General features: G+C 40.6%; 1 protein-coding gene across 1 annotated transcript in view; it reads right to left on the minus strand.

Annotated features, from left to right (window-relative positions):
- The window catches only part of LOC136427984 (aminopeptidase NAALADL1-like), a 38,206-nt gene that overhangs the window by 7,684 nt on the left and 14,355 nt on the right, over positions 1 to 16,167 (minus strand). Inside the window, exons 7-19 of the mRNA XM_066417221.1 lie at positions 5,911 to 5,997; positions 5,674 to 5,768; positions 5,346 to 5,465; positions 4,927 to 5,012; positions 4,630 to 4,693; positions 4,002 to 4,069; positions 3,566 to 3,660; positions 3,034 to 3,124; positions 2,168 to 2,288; positions 1,541 to 1,678; positions 1,283 to 1,364; positions 852 to 938; positions 259 to 356 (exon numbers count right to left, since the gene is read on the minus strand). Of these exons, the coding sequence (XP_066273318.1) occupies positions 259 to 356; positions 852 to 938; positions 1,283 to 1,364; positions 1,541 to 1,678; positions 2,168 to 2,288; positions 3,034 to 3,124; positions 3,566 to 3,660; positions 4,002 to 4,069; positions 4,630 to 4,693; positions 4,927 to 5,012; positions 5,346 to 5,465; positions 5,674 to 5,768; positions 5,911 to 5,997 (1,232 nt within the window). The remainder of the gene's footprint in view (positions 1 to 258; positions 357 to 851; positions 939 to 1,282; positions 1,365 to 1,540; positions 1,679 to 2,167; positions 2,289 to 3,033; positions 3,125 to 3,565; positions 3,661 to 4,001; positions 4,070 to 4,629; positions 4,694 to 4,926; positions 5,013 to 5,345; positions 5,466 to 5,673; positions 5,769 to 5,910; positions 5,998 to 16,167) is intronic.

Consider the following 16,167-nt stretch of genomic DNA (forward strand, 5'->3'; position numbering starts at 1 on the left):
TAAATATACATTCAACGGAAATACGAGTAAGCATTTTTTGCACAATGTAGTACACGTGTAACGTTATTTCTAATTTCAACCTAAGGGCACAATCATTTTGTCAAGGTAATCTACAAGTCATTATTGAAAAAAGTAAAACTAAAGCATACTATAGTAATACAGTATGATCCGTACTCGAAAAAAAAAAAACAGAAAAGATTAAGTGTGCGTAAGGTTGAATGTGTAAGTAACTTGAAAAATGCCACAAACGTTCCTCACCCTCCTCGTTGACTGGTCCGTCGCACATCGTCCTCACAATCCCGGGGAAAGCGGCGCTAGTGTTTGTCGCGCATCCCGATGGCGAGTAGAGAACATGTCTAATGAAAATTAAACAACGATGATGGGAAGGTTAACAGCTTTGAAATTATTTCCTCTTTGTGGCTAATCATGAGTTAGTAATGTTCATTTTAGGCAAAATTCAGTCACAAGGGCATAGAAGCTTTCCTGGATCATATGAAGAACTTGTGAACTAATTAGTGATACTGTGACATAAAAACTGTTCATGACTTAGCAAATTTGGAGTGAAGGCCAAAATAGACCTTTCGGTCAATGCAACTTCTAAAGGTCCAAACATTCTATGTTATATTTTCCCCGGTGTTTAATTTACAGACAATAATATTTCAGACATAGAGTAATGGAATTCATTTAAGTTCAGTTCAACTCTCACTGCGTTAGCTGTCTACCAAGGACTGTAAGTGACAGCTACTCTTACATGAGAGAATACAACACATGCATAAATACAATGTAACATAGGACTACAATGAGCATGATTTTGCAGAAGTGTGCTATATCCTTCCATTGTTAGAACTTACTTCTCGAAATGATGACGCTGGTGGATGTCAATGAAAGCTGTGTTGACCTGGACCATCTGATCGTTTAGACGCCGGATCTGCATAGGGCTAACTCACAAAAGTAAGAAAAGGTATATCAGGACATTCATTTCAACATCTTCCAATAAACCCAGTATTTCAATTGTCTTCTACTACAGTAACTACTACTCATTACACTTCACGGTAGTAGTTTGCGTAGAAGGATGACAATGCATTTTATGTATGTTTTTGTACATTTCACCTAGCGAATCTAAGGATATTCAATATTACCTAAACATGAGTACATGATACGAATCCAAAATGTTGTCATAGAATACTTATTTTTAGAAAGCTTAATCTTGTCGTATTCAAGTTCAGACAGAAGAGGCTATCAAGCCAGATAGAAGCTTATTTTTGCTTAGGCCTTTACTTACTCTTTCTTGTCGATTGATTGCACCCGGACTTGAAAGTCCTCAGCCGCCACTGTGTAGTTGGCCACAGCCAAACGTAGCGCGTCTGAGGATAATACGATGGTTATAGCTTCTCGTTAAAGCAAAAAAATAAAATTCTCAGAGTTACTCATGATATGGAAGAAAACGTCTTAAACCGTTCATAAACCATAAGTCGGATACGGAAATGCAATAAAATCAAATAATCAAATTATCAAAAAGCTATGTATATGTATATGTTACCTATACTGATGTCTTGATCGTGCAACATCGAGGCGAAATCCTCCTCCGTGGCTTGCAGAAACGCGCTCAAACTCGGTGCGTACTTCCGGGAGTCGTAAGGTAGAACCAGGGCATCTGCAAGTCTACGGACCAGCTCACCTGGGGATGAATACAAAAAATTTACTGTCTCGTAGAATCAAGATAACGAAATATGACCTCCTTTGTGTACGCTTAAACCCTTTCATTGTGTAAGTAAGTAGTAGTAACAGAAGTAGAAGTGGTAGTAGTAGTAGTAGTAGTAGTAGTAGTAGTAGTAGTAGTAGTAATAGTAGTAGTAATTAGTAATAGTAGTAGTAGTAATAGTAGTAGAGAAGTAGTAGCAGTGCTAGCTATAGCGGTAGGAGCTCTATTACATCATCAGTTCATGTAGTAGTCGTAGTACTGTAGTAGTAGTAGTCGTTCGCATTTCTCAAATGCGTCTTAGCTCTGCAAGTTTAGTGAAGTAGCCTCGTTGTTACGTGAGATTGCTAAGGGAGGCTACCAGCCAAGATAGCAATTGCGCTAAAGTCTACAAAGATATTGCATTGGTTTTGCATTTATGAGAAAATATCTATTTGCGTAAAACATGCAAAGAACACATTCCCCTACCTGATATACGGGCCATGGCCCGGTGAACAGTGAAGTCCGGGTCCACAAACCTCTCCATGAGATCCATGTTGTCATACGCAGTGTGGTAGGACGGATAAACCGACCGAGGGGAGTAGTTGGTCTATGGAGGATAAAGAGATGGGCAATGCAAACCTCCATGTGCGGGTAATAGAAACATCCAATGAGGAATTTAAAAACGGTGGGGCGACGAAAGGACTATGTTTCGAAGCGAACATCCTTGCAAGTTATGCAGTGATATTAATAAATGTTAAATAAAATGATAGCAGGTACAGCTGCCTATAATCTTAAAAGCCAATTTACTATTTAAACATTAGTTTATTGGACTACTGACGAGTGTATTTGTTAGCACAATGTACCACTAAGAAGTGACCCCTAACGTAGTGATACCAGATACCGTTCAAATTACTGAAAATACAAGTATAACATACCAAAAGAAGCTCACTGTGTTTGCTTCATGAATTCACAGTATGCTTGGTGCGATTGAACTGAGTATTGTTGTCCGGTGAATTCACCAACATAAACAATGAAATGCGAGGTACTTCTACGTTACATTCCTCGGTCTAGCTGTTAATCTAAATACAGCTTGACACAAGCATCACTGACATATGCACGAATGATGTTTGAATGGTAAATATGATGTAGCATTTTCCGGAAGGAGGTGAGGAGATACATGCTAAATCAGCTCTTTGACAAGATGATGGAACGCTTCTACATCTGTGATCTTTTTACCTGGACTTGAATTTAAATTTGATTTGTATCTGGACTTTTAATTAATAGTATGAAGGTATTTCAGACTGATTGACATCGGCGGAAGTAGTAACTCTGGCATGTGGGTCTGCACGTACCTGGTCATGGACGTAGGCAAAGGTAAACAGCGGAGTGCCGACACGCCGACCGAAGGAAATATAGTCTGTGCCCACACCTGGCCAGCCAAGTCTGCAGACAAAAAATTATGTCTGTTACGGCGATGAAGGTTTTAAAAACCAGGTAATAAGATACACAGTATAACAGTTACAAACAGTCACTGTGATTACAAGCAGCTTCTTTGTACACAACCAAATGTTTTAATTAAGCCGACGTTTCAGTGACTGTATGCTGTCATTACTGGTTCTGTTTTGCATTGCAGTAAGGTGTCGCTGCTAACAGATGCGGTCCCAAACATAAAATGTTATCCCGGGACCTACCTGTTGGAAATATTCATGGATATTTTGGATGACGTTTTTCAGTCATGATAATTAGATTTATTATATATAAACAATAAATAATATGTTTTTGCAGACTACATAGTTTAGAAATGGTAAAAGAAAAAAAATAGATAAAAGGCAAAAGTAGCTGATGCAATAGTAACGTTTTGACGCGCATTTGGAATAAACTTACTTAGGAACTTTGACGTCTGCATCAGCATCTTTCGGGTCTCTCTCCGCCCATGTCTCATAGATGCTTTTCCCCAAAGATGCATCTGGGTCTGGCACCTATATGATTGAAATGCGAGAAAGAATAAACATGCCATTTTGGTTGAGAAGAGAATGCCTCCGGCCTTTATGTCAAAAGATAATGATAGCGATGTACGTTATAAAATTGGGACAGATTTTAACAGTTTGGTAATTTAATTCTTGTAGGAAATACAAAAATAAGAACCAGCGATAAAAAATGAAAAGAAATTCATGGACTATCTAAGTTTGGTGAATAATGCTCATAATAGCTGATTTTCTTTTCATTTTCCCCACCAATGAAGGAAATTCCTCTCCTTTTATTTCTTAAATCTCAAGTAACGTTTTGCAAACTAAAGCACGTTACGTTTCTAGAAACTCACCTGTTTGGTTGTATCGTAGATGACGTCAATCAGTGGTGGGCTGCAGCCACCGAAAATTGTGTAATTACCTGCATATTATGGGCACAGTAACATTCAATTTGTTACAAGAATATACAGCAGTGAAAATACAGGCTTTCAAAGGCAAGGACTGGCCATTTGAAGGCTGATGGAGACAAGAAATGTTTTTGTTACGTAGTGATTTTACATAAGATTATGAGAAAAGCGAAGTAAGAGCAAGACAAGTGATATAAAAACAACCCACCACACTTATCGAAAATGGTAGGGCCAAGGGGTCCTACACGGGTTGAGAGGGTTGAATAGATTTGTCCAGATATGCAGCTTTTGCTGTTCAGTATGCGATAAACAAAGTAGATAGGATGATTGGTGTAGGAAAATAAAAACCCTTTACGATTGGTGTAAGACAAAAAGAACGATGGGTGTGGTGAAGCAAAAGAACAATTGATGAAGAGAGAAAAAGAAAAAAATGGTTTAGAGGGAAGAAGAGCGATTGGTTTAGAGAGAATAGAAAGGTTGTTGTAGAGAGAAGAAGAATAAAGTCGTTGCAGAGTAGAATAAGAAGACAATAAGGACAATTTTCTTATATGTTACTTGAATTAGCATGACTTACCACCGACTCCTATGTCCATGTTGATGTAGGCAACCATCCGCTCCTTTATGAGATACGTGAATTGCTGTAAAAAGAAAATAACACACGACGCTCCATGAAAATCATAGTTCAGAAAGATAATAAAGTCGTACCTGATATTTTTGTGAAATAATTGTGCCTTTTAAATATGACATCAATGAACCATTATAATAATTATGCGCATAAAGACTGAACATAGAGGGATACGAAATTGTGATAAGTTTGACGACATTAACAATAACGTGATTATATAAATTCCGGTCATTAAGTGGTATATACCTCCACATATTCAAGTGATCCCAACAATGCGAACTCTTCCGCTCCCCATGCAGCGAAAACTACAGACCTCCGTGGCCGCCACTTATCTGAAACCACATGAAATTGTTTCAATGAACATGCAAATCGCAAATAGAAATGGCAATTTCATTAAACGTCAAGATAATCTAAAACCAAGTTGTTCCCGTGCACCCTGCTACATGAAAAGAGAGTTTGTAGATAACAACTTGCAAACAATTTAGTAAAATACCAATCATACAACATACTTAACACAGTGCTATGGGAGATTATCATATCATTGGATCAAACTTATGGACAAAATAAGCAAATCATCGCCTAGCAAATTTTATTTTCAACATTGCAAAGAAATGCATTTTATGTTGCATTTGGTGACAACGCAGAAAAGTTTCTTGAAACGTTACCATCCTTAACAAGTCCTCCAAACACCCTTGTTAGCTCCAGACTCATGGCGGTTGAACTGGTGTCGTCAATGGCTCCCTGGACCCAGGCATCGTAGTGATTCCCTAACATCACGTAGCGGTCTATCATAAACAAAACATCTTGTTATACTTGAAAATAAGTCGGACGTATGACCAAGGCAACTCAAAATAAACTTCAACACGACATAAAAATCAAATCTGTTTATTAAATATTTGAACAGTGAAATGATCAGCATTACGGTACAGATTTAAATAAAGTTACTGTTGGAAATAGTGACATCGCGTTAACCACGGGTACACAGCTTCGTACCTGGTTCAAGCCTCCCTTTGATCAAGCCTACGACATTGTACACCCTGCGAATGGTCGTATTCGTGTAGACATGCAACGCCACCTTGCGACCTGCCCTGAGTGGTGAAATACAACGTATCACTTGATAAAAATCACTGTTCTGTAATGCAAAGTGAATGCGTGGAAAACATGTGACCTTTTTATTGATGTATGCACACATAATACATTCAGGCACAAGTTCCTGTAGCTATTTCTTACCAGTCTCCGGTGAAACCTGGCCCAAGTCTGTAAGTAATCGGCAGGGTGCCGTTCCAACCAGTAGGGGCGACGTCACCATCTAGGTGGCTGCAACAAATAGTTGGCGCTAAAATGGGCATTTCACTAATGCACTGGACTGCGATCTGTCGGCGACCTCGCTGCGACTTAAATTGGATGTGTGTTACCCCTGACTTTGAATGGGAATATCATGCAAAAGGTACAAGTATGACTATAAAGACAACAAAACACACAAAGCGTAAAAGATTCATTATTTGTATTGATGAAATTAGCGCTCTGTCAAATTGTTTGGCTGCAGCGATGTCGCAAACAGGTCGCAGTTCCAGAAATACTTCAAGGTGAGGGAAATAATGAGAAAAAACATGAAACGAACGAAAATGGCGGTATCAAACAAGGTACTTTGGTCACAGATAAAGATATAATCTATATCAGCATCTTTTGTTTTTACAAAAAGTTACAAGAAAAAAAAAGAAAGAACCTCAGATAATTCTGCGCGTCATTGTATGCAATAGGCTGAAGAGGAATCGGTGGAAATACAGTGATCTTCTCCTCCGGCAAGTGGTATGCGTAGTCTGTGAAAACATAGCGGAATGAAATAGTAATGTACAACTTATTTTACTGGGAAAAGGCCCATTTAGGGCACCGTGCCCAGTACTGTACACGGCAGCGTGCCGCCAGTGGTGTGGTGGTGCCCCCCCCCCCCCCAAAAAAAAATATATGTCCGCATTGGAGGACCTGCTTTACATCAGGGGTTAGGGAGACCCATGAATTTGTTCAACCCAAGTTTGAATTGATTTCTTTACAGTACAGTAAGTAGGTACTACTGTAATTCCACAGGATTTGACTTTTTTAACGAGAAATGAGCTTTTTTAAGAATTGAATGAACTATTGCTCAATTTTCCGGTAAAATTAAATACAGAAAAACACCATACTTGCCATGGATGATAATGCAATCTTTACCTGTCGCAGGATACCCCGGAGTAAGCGGATCTCCAGGTTCCAGAAGGGAACCTCCGCGCTCGGTACCAGTCCCAGGTAGGTCCCACCCCTCGGGGTAAACCTTCCCACCGGGGGCGTTGGTGTCCGCAGGTTCTGGGTACAGTATCGCCCCTATCGCTCCGGCAGCCGCTGCGTTTCTCGCCTACGATAGACGTACCAAGAAATTGTATTGTGTACCATTTAACTACAAGATTAAAAGACCTAATGTAACGCTGAAATGTGCCACATAGTATTGAAATAAATGAAAAATGCCCATTCTTTTTAGAATCAATGATATAATTCAGGATATAATTCATTCAAACTGTCATGTCATTTCATTTCATTGATCGAAACTGTCCAGTATGCCAGGGCAGCATGGGTGGTTGCAGGTGCACGCAACAATAGTGAATTCTGAACATTAGAAAATGGAAAATAGATAACTACATCATTTGAAAGGTCAATAAAAAGAGAAATTGGGAACACATTCCAAATCAAACATAAGAATATTAACCTTAAACTATATTATTTAACATCTTTTAGCCTTTAGCTTTGATGAGGTACTAGCATAAAGCAAAGAAAGTACACTCACTTTTGTTCCTCTCCCGCCAGACCTGTACTTCATCAATACGATTTTCCCCGTACAGTTGATACCAACCTCCCGCAGATAATCAAAATCTTCCAGCCAGCCATAGTTGGCGAAAACAAGCTCTCCCTGGTAGAAAGTGTGAACCAAAAACATGATCGATAATGATCAAGATGATAAAATCATAATCATCATGATGATGATGGTGACAAGGTACATGATAAATGGAGCAATATTAATTTGTCAAAAGAATCATGATAATGGCATTAGCAATATTTTGCAAATTGAAAGCTCATGACTTCGTCTACATACCACGGGATGCCCCGGGGGTGAGTAGGCATTAAAGAACTGTACAGCGTCAGGGTCGTCCTGGTACTCGGGCTCGATGTGCAGGGAGCGTGTGTCCTCAAACTCTCGGGCAGGGTCGGCTCCGTCCACCGTCACCACCGTGTTGTTAGGCCCCTCCCGGCCCAGCGGGGGGTAGGACAGGAGAACGTCGTATGGGACGAGTCTTTAGAAAGTGAAAAAAAGTCGGATATGTTTCAACGAAATTTAGCACACAAAAAACAAGAGCAATCCCAATTACATCTGCCAAGTCTCTTTCTCCCTCTCCGGAAATAACAAAAACTAGAAAGGCAACATTTGCGAGCAAGTACAGCATGTTTAGCCATACTCCTCGCCATTCCAAAAATGGACTGTCCCCAAATAACAATGGACCATTCTAAAATACTTCCCATAAAAAAAAAAAAAATGGATCACCCCAGTCCAAAATTGAGTTTAAAAACAATTAGTCTCTCCATAATACATAGGAACTGGAGATGTGTATCTTGAGAAATGCAAGATAACTTAATTAATTCAATTGGCCAATCAGGTGGTTGCAAGGGTCACAGGCAGGCCAGGTGCGGTTGGGGTCACTGACCTTTAGGTCATATGAGGAAAATACCCAATGTTCTTCCCAAAATATCCTGCAAAATCGAATTTTGAAGTAATGTATGCCAAAAGTGCGAATGGGGTTCTTTGACTATTAGTTCAATGTACCCCCATAGCAAATTTCAGGTCATTTGGATGTATTTCTAGAGCACAGGAGGCCAAAATGTACGTTTGTGGTCAGAAAAAACTCAATAAAATCACTTTCAAGGTCAATATCGAAAAAAATGGCTGGAGGTATTTGCTAACACTACCTTTGTACCAAATTTCAGGTCATTTGGCCAAAAATTACAGAGCTTTTTCGATTTGAAGATTTGACAGGAGAAGAAGAAGAAGGAGGAGAAGAAACCTGAGTAAAAACAATATGTTGAGCCATACTATGTATGGCTAAACATAATGACGAAAGAGGCTCGGGTAGCTTTATTAGGGATGGAAAGGTTCGTGATAAAAGGCCTAAATTAGAAGAGACGTTTAGCTGTAAGTTGAAAATTTGTTTAGAGCTAATCATTTGAAACTCATACTTCATGGGCCAGTACTGTTTTTATTTTGGTACCACCGAGAGGGACAAGTGTAAACATAGATTCCACCCTCTAGGTGGTACAAAAAACGGTCCTTGCCCAGGAGTTATTAGTTTTTCTTTAAGATGAAGTATTTCCATACCTGACTTCGTCCAGTCCGTTTTCCAGCCACCTGCGTTTTAGGAGTTCAGCCATCTCATGATCGGGTGGTGTTCCCGCCATGTGGGGTTTAGCCGACAATTCCCTGATGAACATGCAAAGAAATGTGAAGGACGAAAAAATAGTTTCTCTGTTAACCTTCGTCAAGAAAGATAATTGCTTTCGGTGCTGTTAGTGGTTGGCTGGCTGGCTGGCTGGCCTAGTGTGTTTGTTTGTTCATAGACGTCTAGACAGCATTACTCGAGAAAATTGAAATTTTTGTTACGACTAAAATCGTTTTGCCAAACCTATTCTTACAATACCAGGGAACTATCTTACTTATCTATTACGACGGTAGATACCTATCTATCATCTATTACGACGGTAGATATTTAGGTTTGAACGAAGCGAACTGGCCAAGAAAAGCAACAGCAACAACTAAGAAATGGACCAATCTTCCGATCTCACATCTTTGTAAAACGGAACTGTACCAGGTGAAAAATAGTCGTACCTAAGGTTCTCTCTGATTCGTTCAGCATCGATGTTTGTCAGAATGTGGTCTCTGATCGTCTCGTCAGCATCCTCGATACTTTCCCGGTACATGTCAAGTGCAGCCCGATCTTCCGCCGTCAATCCAGGCCCTGCCTCGGGCTTGGAAAACCACCCAATGATGATCCCAAGGGCAAAGGCAACGGCACCGCACAGTACCGCTAGAAATATGTATCTTCCTTTCGACATGGTGTGGCACCTGTGAAATTGGCAAAGCGTTGTTTAGATTCTACGGGTCTACTTTCTGTACATAGTTGAAAGTTTATCATGTATAAGATATCACCACCAAAAACATCAACTAGTACATTGTGTCAATATGTGAACTGAGATGACCCTATCGAATTACGATGTGCGAAGCTGAACCAAAAAAAAAGGAAGTTAACATGAGCAGTGGTCGATTCCTTATCTTTTTATGTCGTAGGGCAGAGGTGGATGTAATCCTTTTTTACATGTCTAGGGCACGATATTGGAAGGTGGAGCCCATCCCTCTCTTTTTTTGTACACAAGGTTGGAGTAAGGAAAGTCGTGTAATAAAATATTTTTCCAAGGACACAATGTTTAACCAGGAATGCCAGGAATCGAACCCGGACCTCTCGATCTTGTGTTCGCTAGCCTAGCCACTCAGTCTTTCGGCGCTCCTCTCCTGGATACGAAAATATCCGGCGCCGGAAGAAAAAAATGAGGAAACGCCTCGTACAGTGTCACCGTGAGGACAAGGTCAGTTCTCCTTGTTACCGTACGTTGAGTAGGTACGGATCCATTTGTACTACGCTCGTCAATATTTATCATATATCCATTACTTTCAGAGTGTTACGTAAGCCGTGTCAGTACGAGACGCCGTGACGTTATTAACGAGGCTATAAGCGTCCAAGCGATATTCTAACCTTCTGTGAGTAAACATCGTCTCTACGACACACATAGTAACAATTATCGTGTTCCTGGTTACCGTAACCATCAGGTATTCACTGGACCTAAAGGAAAACGCCTAGCTTTGTTGACTGAGTTTAATAAATCATGCGATAAGAAATGCACTGATAACTTTATGTTGAGCAACGGCACAAAATACCCATTGTTCACTTGGTTCACCGCAAGCATTGTAAATAAAGTGTCACTTTAGTATCAACATTTCTTTCCAAAAAGACCGAGCTTGACCTTAAGGTTGTGTTGAGTGGATGTACATGTATACAACGAGCGCTCAAGTGCTCAACAGTCTCAATTATGATTTTAAAAATTCATCAATAAAGAAAAAGTGCGTTTTTTTGGCATTTAAACTATAAATCATATTTCAATCAAAAATTCTCGGCTTATACGAATGGAATAAACATATATAAATTCCTATATCCATAAATAACCCCTCCTCCAATGGCCACATCAAATTACATAAATAGCCACGTTGGCTGCAGAATGCCAGACTTGTACAATCATATATACAACAGTAGAACCAAACATCCTGGTCGGCCTTACCGTTCACAATGTGCTAGTTAAGAGGTGGGCAAAGTAAGGAAGTGGGCTTTTAGAAAACCGTACACTGTGCACTGGCAACTGCTCTGTTTAGCTTCTCTGCCACTTATTTCTCCCCGCAGTCGTGGGGACAAATGTCTGTACTGACCATGTACTGTTCTGGGCAAACTTCAAACACAGAGTTACACGTCGGACCTCGAGTGTTTGGAGTCAGTGTAGAGCTTACTATACTGTAGAGTGACTGTAAAAGTTGTTGCCAAGGATGGTCTTAGTTGCTCGCACTTGAATGTTCAGTCTTCCTCCCTTCCCCGTTCGTTAATCTCGTTAAACAGAGATTTCAATCGGGGGAGGGGTCGGGAGATGTGTTGGTAGGAGTGGCCGGGATTTCTAACTCTGCCCTCTCTTTACTGTCTAAGGGCAGCGCCTCAAATGAAAACAGCTGTGCCCAGTGGCGTGGTTGACAATGTCCAAGAAAGGCGAATGGATCCAAACGTAGGCTTGACAATGGCGAGCTGACTTGGTTCTCAAATCGGTTGCAGCCTCTCCACATTAATACTTCCGATTTGGGAACGTAAAATTACTTTTCGACCTGTAAACTACAATGTTTTTGGTCTTGTAGTTAAGTTACAAACACTAGCCTCCCTAGCACAGGCTACAAGCCAGATGTTGTTGTTTTTTACACTGACGTTTTTTTCAACGAAAATGGTACTATTGAATATGCCAGTAGTCATGTACATTGTACCCCACTTTGCAGGCTGTAACAACGGACCGCCGGCGTGTTCTTGTTCAAAGCAGCGTCGCTTAAGAGAGGCTCCGAACCTATGTGCGGTTATGTCTCTGCCCTCTAGTAACACCAAGGAAAAGAAAAACAATCATGGAACGTTAAGCACTGGCTAAAGAATACACTACCAGAATGAAACACTCACTTGAAAGAATTCGAAGCGACAAAGCCGATGGTCTCCCCCTGGTGTAGGTATGCAGTCCCGTAGCCAGTCCCTAATGCAACGCAATCCACTGGCGCCAGTGCCCTGATAGTGACCTTTAACCTCTTTGAACACAGGTCTCTCTTGTACTTTCTCACACCAGACTACCAGTGAAACTGAGGCCCCCATTAGTCTCCAACCAGACCCAATGGATTGCAAAGACCGTATCCAACTGGAAGAAGGAGCTTGTAATGGGTTGCGAAACGTACTTCCTCTGCCAGTTTGATACGGTCTTTATGCAACCTATAGATCTGCTTGGAGATTAGCCCCCATTACTCTTGACGGTGATCGCACCGCTCTTTCGCTGCGACCGAAATCGGATTTGTCTAGCCCTTGACTTCATAATTGGAATGATCAAACAAAATATCAAAGTAATACTTATGGCGAACAGAAGTCAGAAGTAAACTTGAGTAGTCTATTTAAATGTTGGTGTCATCCTTGCTCGATACAACTAGTGTATGGCCTTCGTTCATCTGTTCGTAGTGTGATGCAATACGTTATCCTTCTCAGTTAGGCTGAGTTTGCTCGGGACTGAAACGTTAACTGTCTCCGGTACGTTAACTGCATGCAGTGGCCTACCGCCAGGAATGTATTGTTTGGTATACCATGTATTCTGTGTATTCGAATTCAGTCATTTATTCAGTCACCCACCTGAACATTCTACTGGCCACTTCTAAAAGAACTACATCATAATGGAGCCACCTCTTTTACCACATTTTTTTTTTATTCGCTCGCTCGCATCAGGTTTGGGGTTCCCAGATGATGTCATCCAAATAATGGAATCAACATGGCCTTACGAACAAAAACAAGGTTTGTAGCCAGCACACCTAGCGCCGTCCAATAAAATACATCGCTTTAACCTTTAACGTTCACTACTGCACAAGACGGAATCTGTATGGAACCCGTGATTAAAGCATCGATAAACAAGCTGCCAAACGGATATGTATCGGATTCTGGGTCGTGGAACCTAACTGGATTTTTCTCCTCTAATTCTTATATCCTACCGTCCCTCCAAATAAATTCATATGAATTAATATACGTCAAATTCATGTGGCCAGAAACGTGATGACGGCGTGTTCTTCTACACTGTAGAAGAACACGGCATTACAATAGGCATTCCAGACATGAATCTCGGACTGCTTATCTCTTTCACAAGTATAAATTCGTTATCATAAACTTGATAAAGTACACAAAACGATAGCATACTTTGAGCTTAGTGTAGTAAATGGCCTCTAGAAAGCGCCACGTCTGGATTTGAACTATGCTATCGTTGTCTGTACTTTATGATAACGAAATTATACTCGTGAGAGAGATAAGCAGTCAGATATTCATGTCTCAAATGCCTATTGTAATACTGATAGGCTCAAACAAATATTCTTTTTTTATTCAAAGAAAAATCAAATAAATGAACAAAGACAAAGTGGCGGCCTACTCAAGTTGTGCACAACTTATATTATAGCCGCCACTTGTACAGTATGGAAAATAAGATGTTTGGTAACACACTAAAACATGAACGACAGGAGTGATCTAGTTGGTGTGAGTCCGACCCCCCCCCCCCCCCCCCAGCGGAAAATAAATCAAAAGAACACAAAAATATGAATAAGAGAATGATTTTGAGATAAGTCACAAGTTGACTCATTTAAAATTTGGGTGAGATTTAGAAACTGCGTAGTCTGAAATAACTCTGCCCCAACGGAAGTCGTCTGGTCGAGGTGCCACCACTGTTCATGTTTTTACTTAAAATCCCCAGCAATGACAATTGCGTCAGGGTGTGACGCTCTTGCCAGCTGGACCGAGTTAGAGAAGGAATCTATAAAGTCGTTTACTGTAGCAGCATCCTGGGCAGGTGGGCGATAGTAAACAGAACAAGACTGGCAATGAAAACAAATACATTGCCATGGCGACGGTAGTTGTTGTTGTGTTCATAATTTTACTGTATCCTGTTTATGGCACTGATAGGTGGTGCTGTTCATACGGGATTTCCAATGAAATGGGCTGATGATACCTGTTCTGTTGGGCAAATACAGACACATACACACACACCGACAACGACAACGCAACTACATTCTATCATGCATAATCCAACCACCGGAATGAACATTATAGACATCATAGACAACTAAACACAAAACACTCGGTTCTCACTGCTTGGGTTCCTACCACAACAATGACCATTCTACTCTGACAGGACTGCTGTTTACATCAATGCCACATTAGCCAAAATCTACAATTATTACCAATTCTAACATCATACCAAAAGGCACAGCACGCGCAATGCAACAGCATCCTTTGCAAACTTATGGCTCATGCCCCAAAGACATCAGGAATTAAGGTGAATAGGCACGATGTTACTACATAAATACATAGTATACGTAGCTTAGGAATTTGTGTCCTTAATGGAGTGCCAGGGACTTCCTGCTGGCTAACATTCCAAACACCCCTGAGGACCTATGATCTAAAAATAGCTGCGCATGCATGGCACACATTCTATCATTCCTGGGATACCTCTGACCTAGATACTAATGGAATACCAGAGCGGGCACAGATGACCCACATTCCACCATTCCAAGACATGAGGTCATGGGGGGGCTAACATCCAAACATACCAGACTACCCAAGGGAATTAACCTGGATGACAAAAACAGGTCCCGGGGACAAACATCCAAACATACCAGAGACATTGTTTTAATGTGTACTGTACCCTGCTTAGGGCACTGATAGCTGGTGCTGTTTAAACAGGATTTTCAACGAAAAGGGCTGATGATTACCTGTTCTGCCACAAATACAAACACACTCATAGACGTAGGGCCTCCCTGAAAATCAGTGCCAATCCACTGCCAAGCCAAGCCTATCCTAGTAAAGAATACAGAAATAGATAAATGGATCTGAGTGGTCATGTATACATTAAGCCTGGCACATCTGGTCCACAGATGTGGTTGCCTGCTTCAGTGCTTTGTATGGACGTACTTCTAGCAGTGCTCCACAGATGAATAAAAACGAACTCAATTCAAGACGCGGTGCTCCGCAGATGAATAAGAACGATCTCAATTCAAGAAGCCGTGCTCCACAGATGAATAAGAACGATCTCAATTCAAGAAGCCGTGCTCCACAGATGAATAAGAACGATCTCAATTCAAGTCTTCTTACTCACATATATAATTAGGTGTAGGGGAAAAAATTCCCTTCTGTCCCAGGACACACACATACCAACATTCCTGTCCGCTATAAATTTATACCTGTTGGCACAGGCAAATCTGCACCATGTGCATCGGACCAACAAATGCCTTTAAAATTCCAAGAATTCTCAAAAATTGCACACAATACTACACCATTTCAGGCGACATACCGTATACCCCTGGACAAATGCCTGTACAATTTCTAGAATTCTTGCAATCTGCACACAATACTATATCATTTGGCTCGCCCCTGAGGCGTCGCCAAAAAAGAATCTAAATGAATTAACTTTGAGCTCGAGGTCAGTGCGTCTTTTAAAAGGAATCCAGGGGAGCCAAAGAATTCATCGAATTTTACGGAATTCATACGAGTTTTACGGAATTCATACGAGTTTTACGGAATTCATACGATTTTTACGGAATACATACGATCCATTACGAGAAACCATACGATCCATTACGCAGAAACATACGAGTTTTACTGAATACATAAAAAAATTTGAACTACGGGTGTTTGAGTGTAAAAAATGTATTTTTCGACTTTTTTTCGGTCAAAGAAATAATTTGAATGAGAAATTAAAAGAAATTCCTAAGACTAAAAGTTAAGTATTACTGTTATTGTTCGGAATATAGAGGATTGGGATATTTAGTCACGTATAGAACCAACTTATTTAAATCATTTTGTTATTTTGTCCGACGAACATCCTTTCTAAAGCAGCCAACTTAGCCTATTTAAGAAAATAGTCAGACAAAATTATGCAACATGCGTAAACGGGAGGATTTGAGGTTTACACATTGGCTAATTTCATTTACAACTGGCGAAACACGTGCGAGAGATCGTTTTTCTAAACATCATGATCTTTAGAAGATGATGCAGCTCCCCAGGGGACCGCGCGGGAGTCCCGGTAACCTGATACGCTCCCAACACT

Source organism: Branchiostoma lanceolatum, chromosome 2 (genome assembly GCF_035083965.1).
Source record: "Branchiostoma lanceolatum isolate klBraLanc5 chromosome 2, klBraLanc5.hap2, whole genome shotgun sequence".
Taxonomy (NCBI): domain Eukaryota; kingdom Metazoa; phylum Chordata; class Leptocardii; order Amphioxiformes; family Branchiostomatidae; genus Branchiostoma; species Branchiostoma lanceolatum.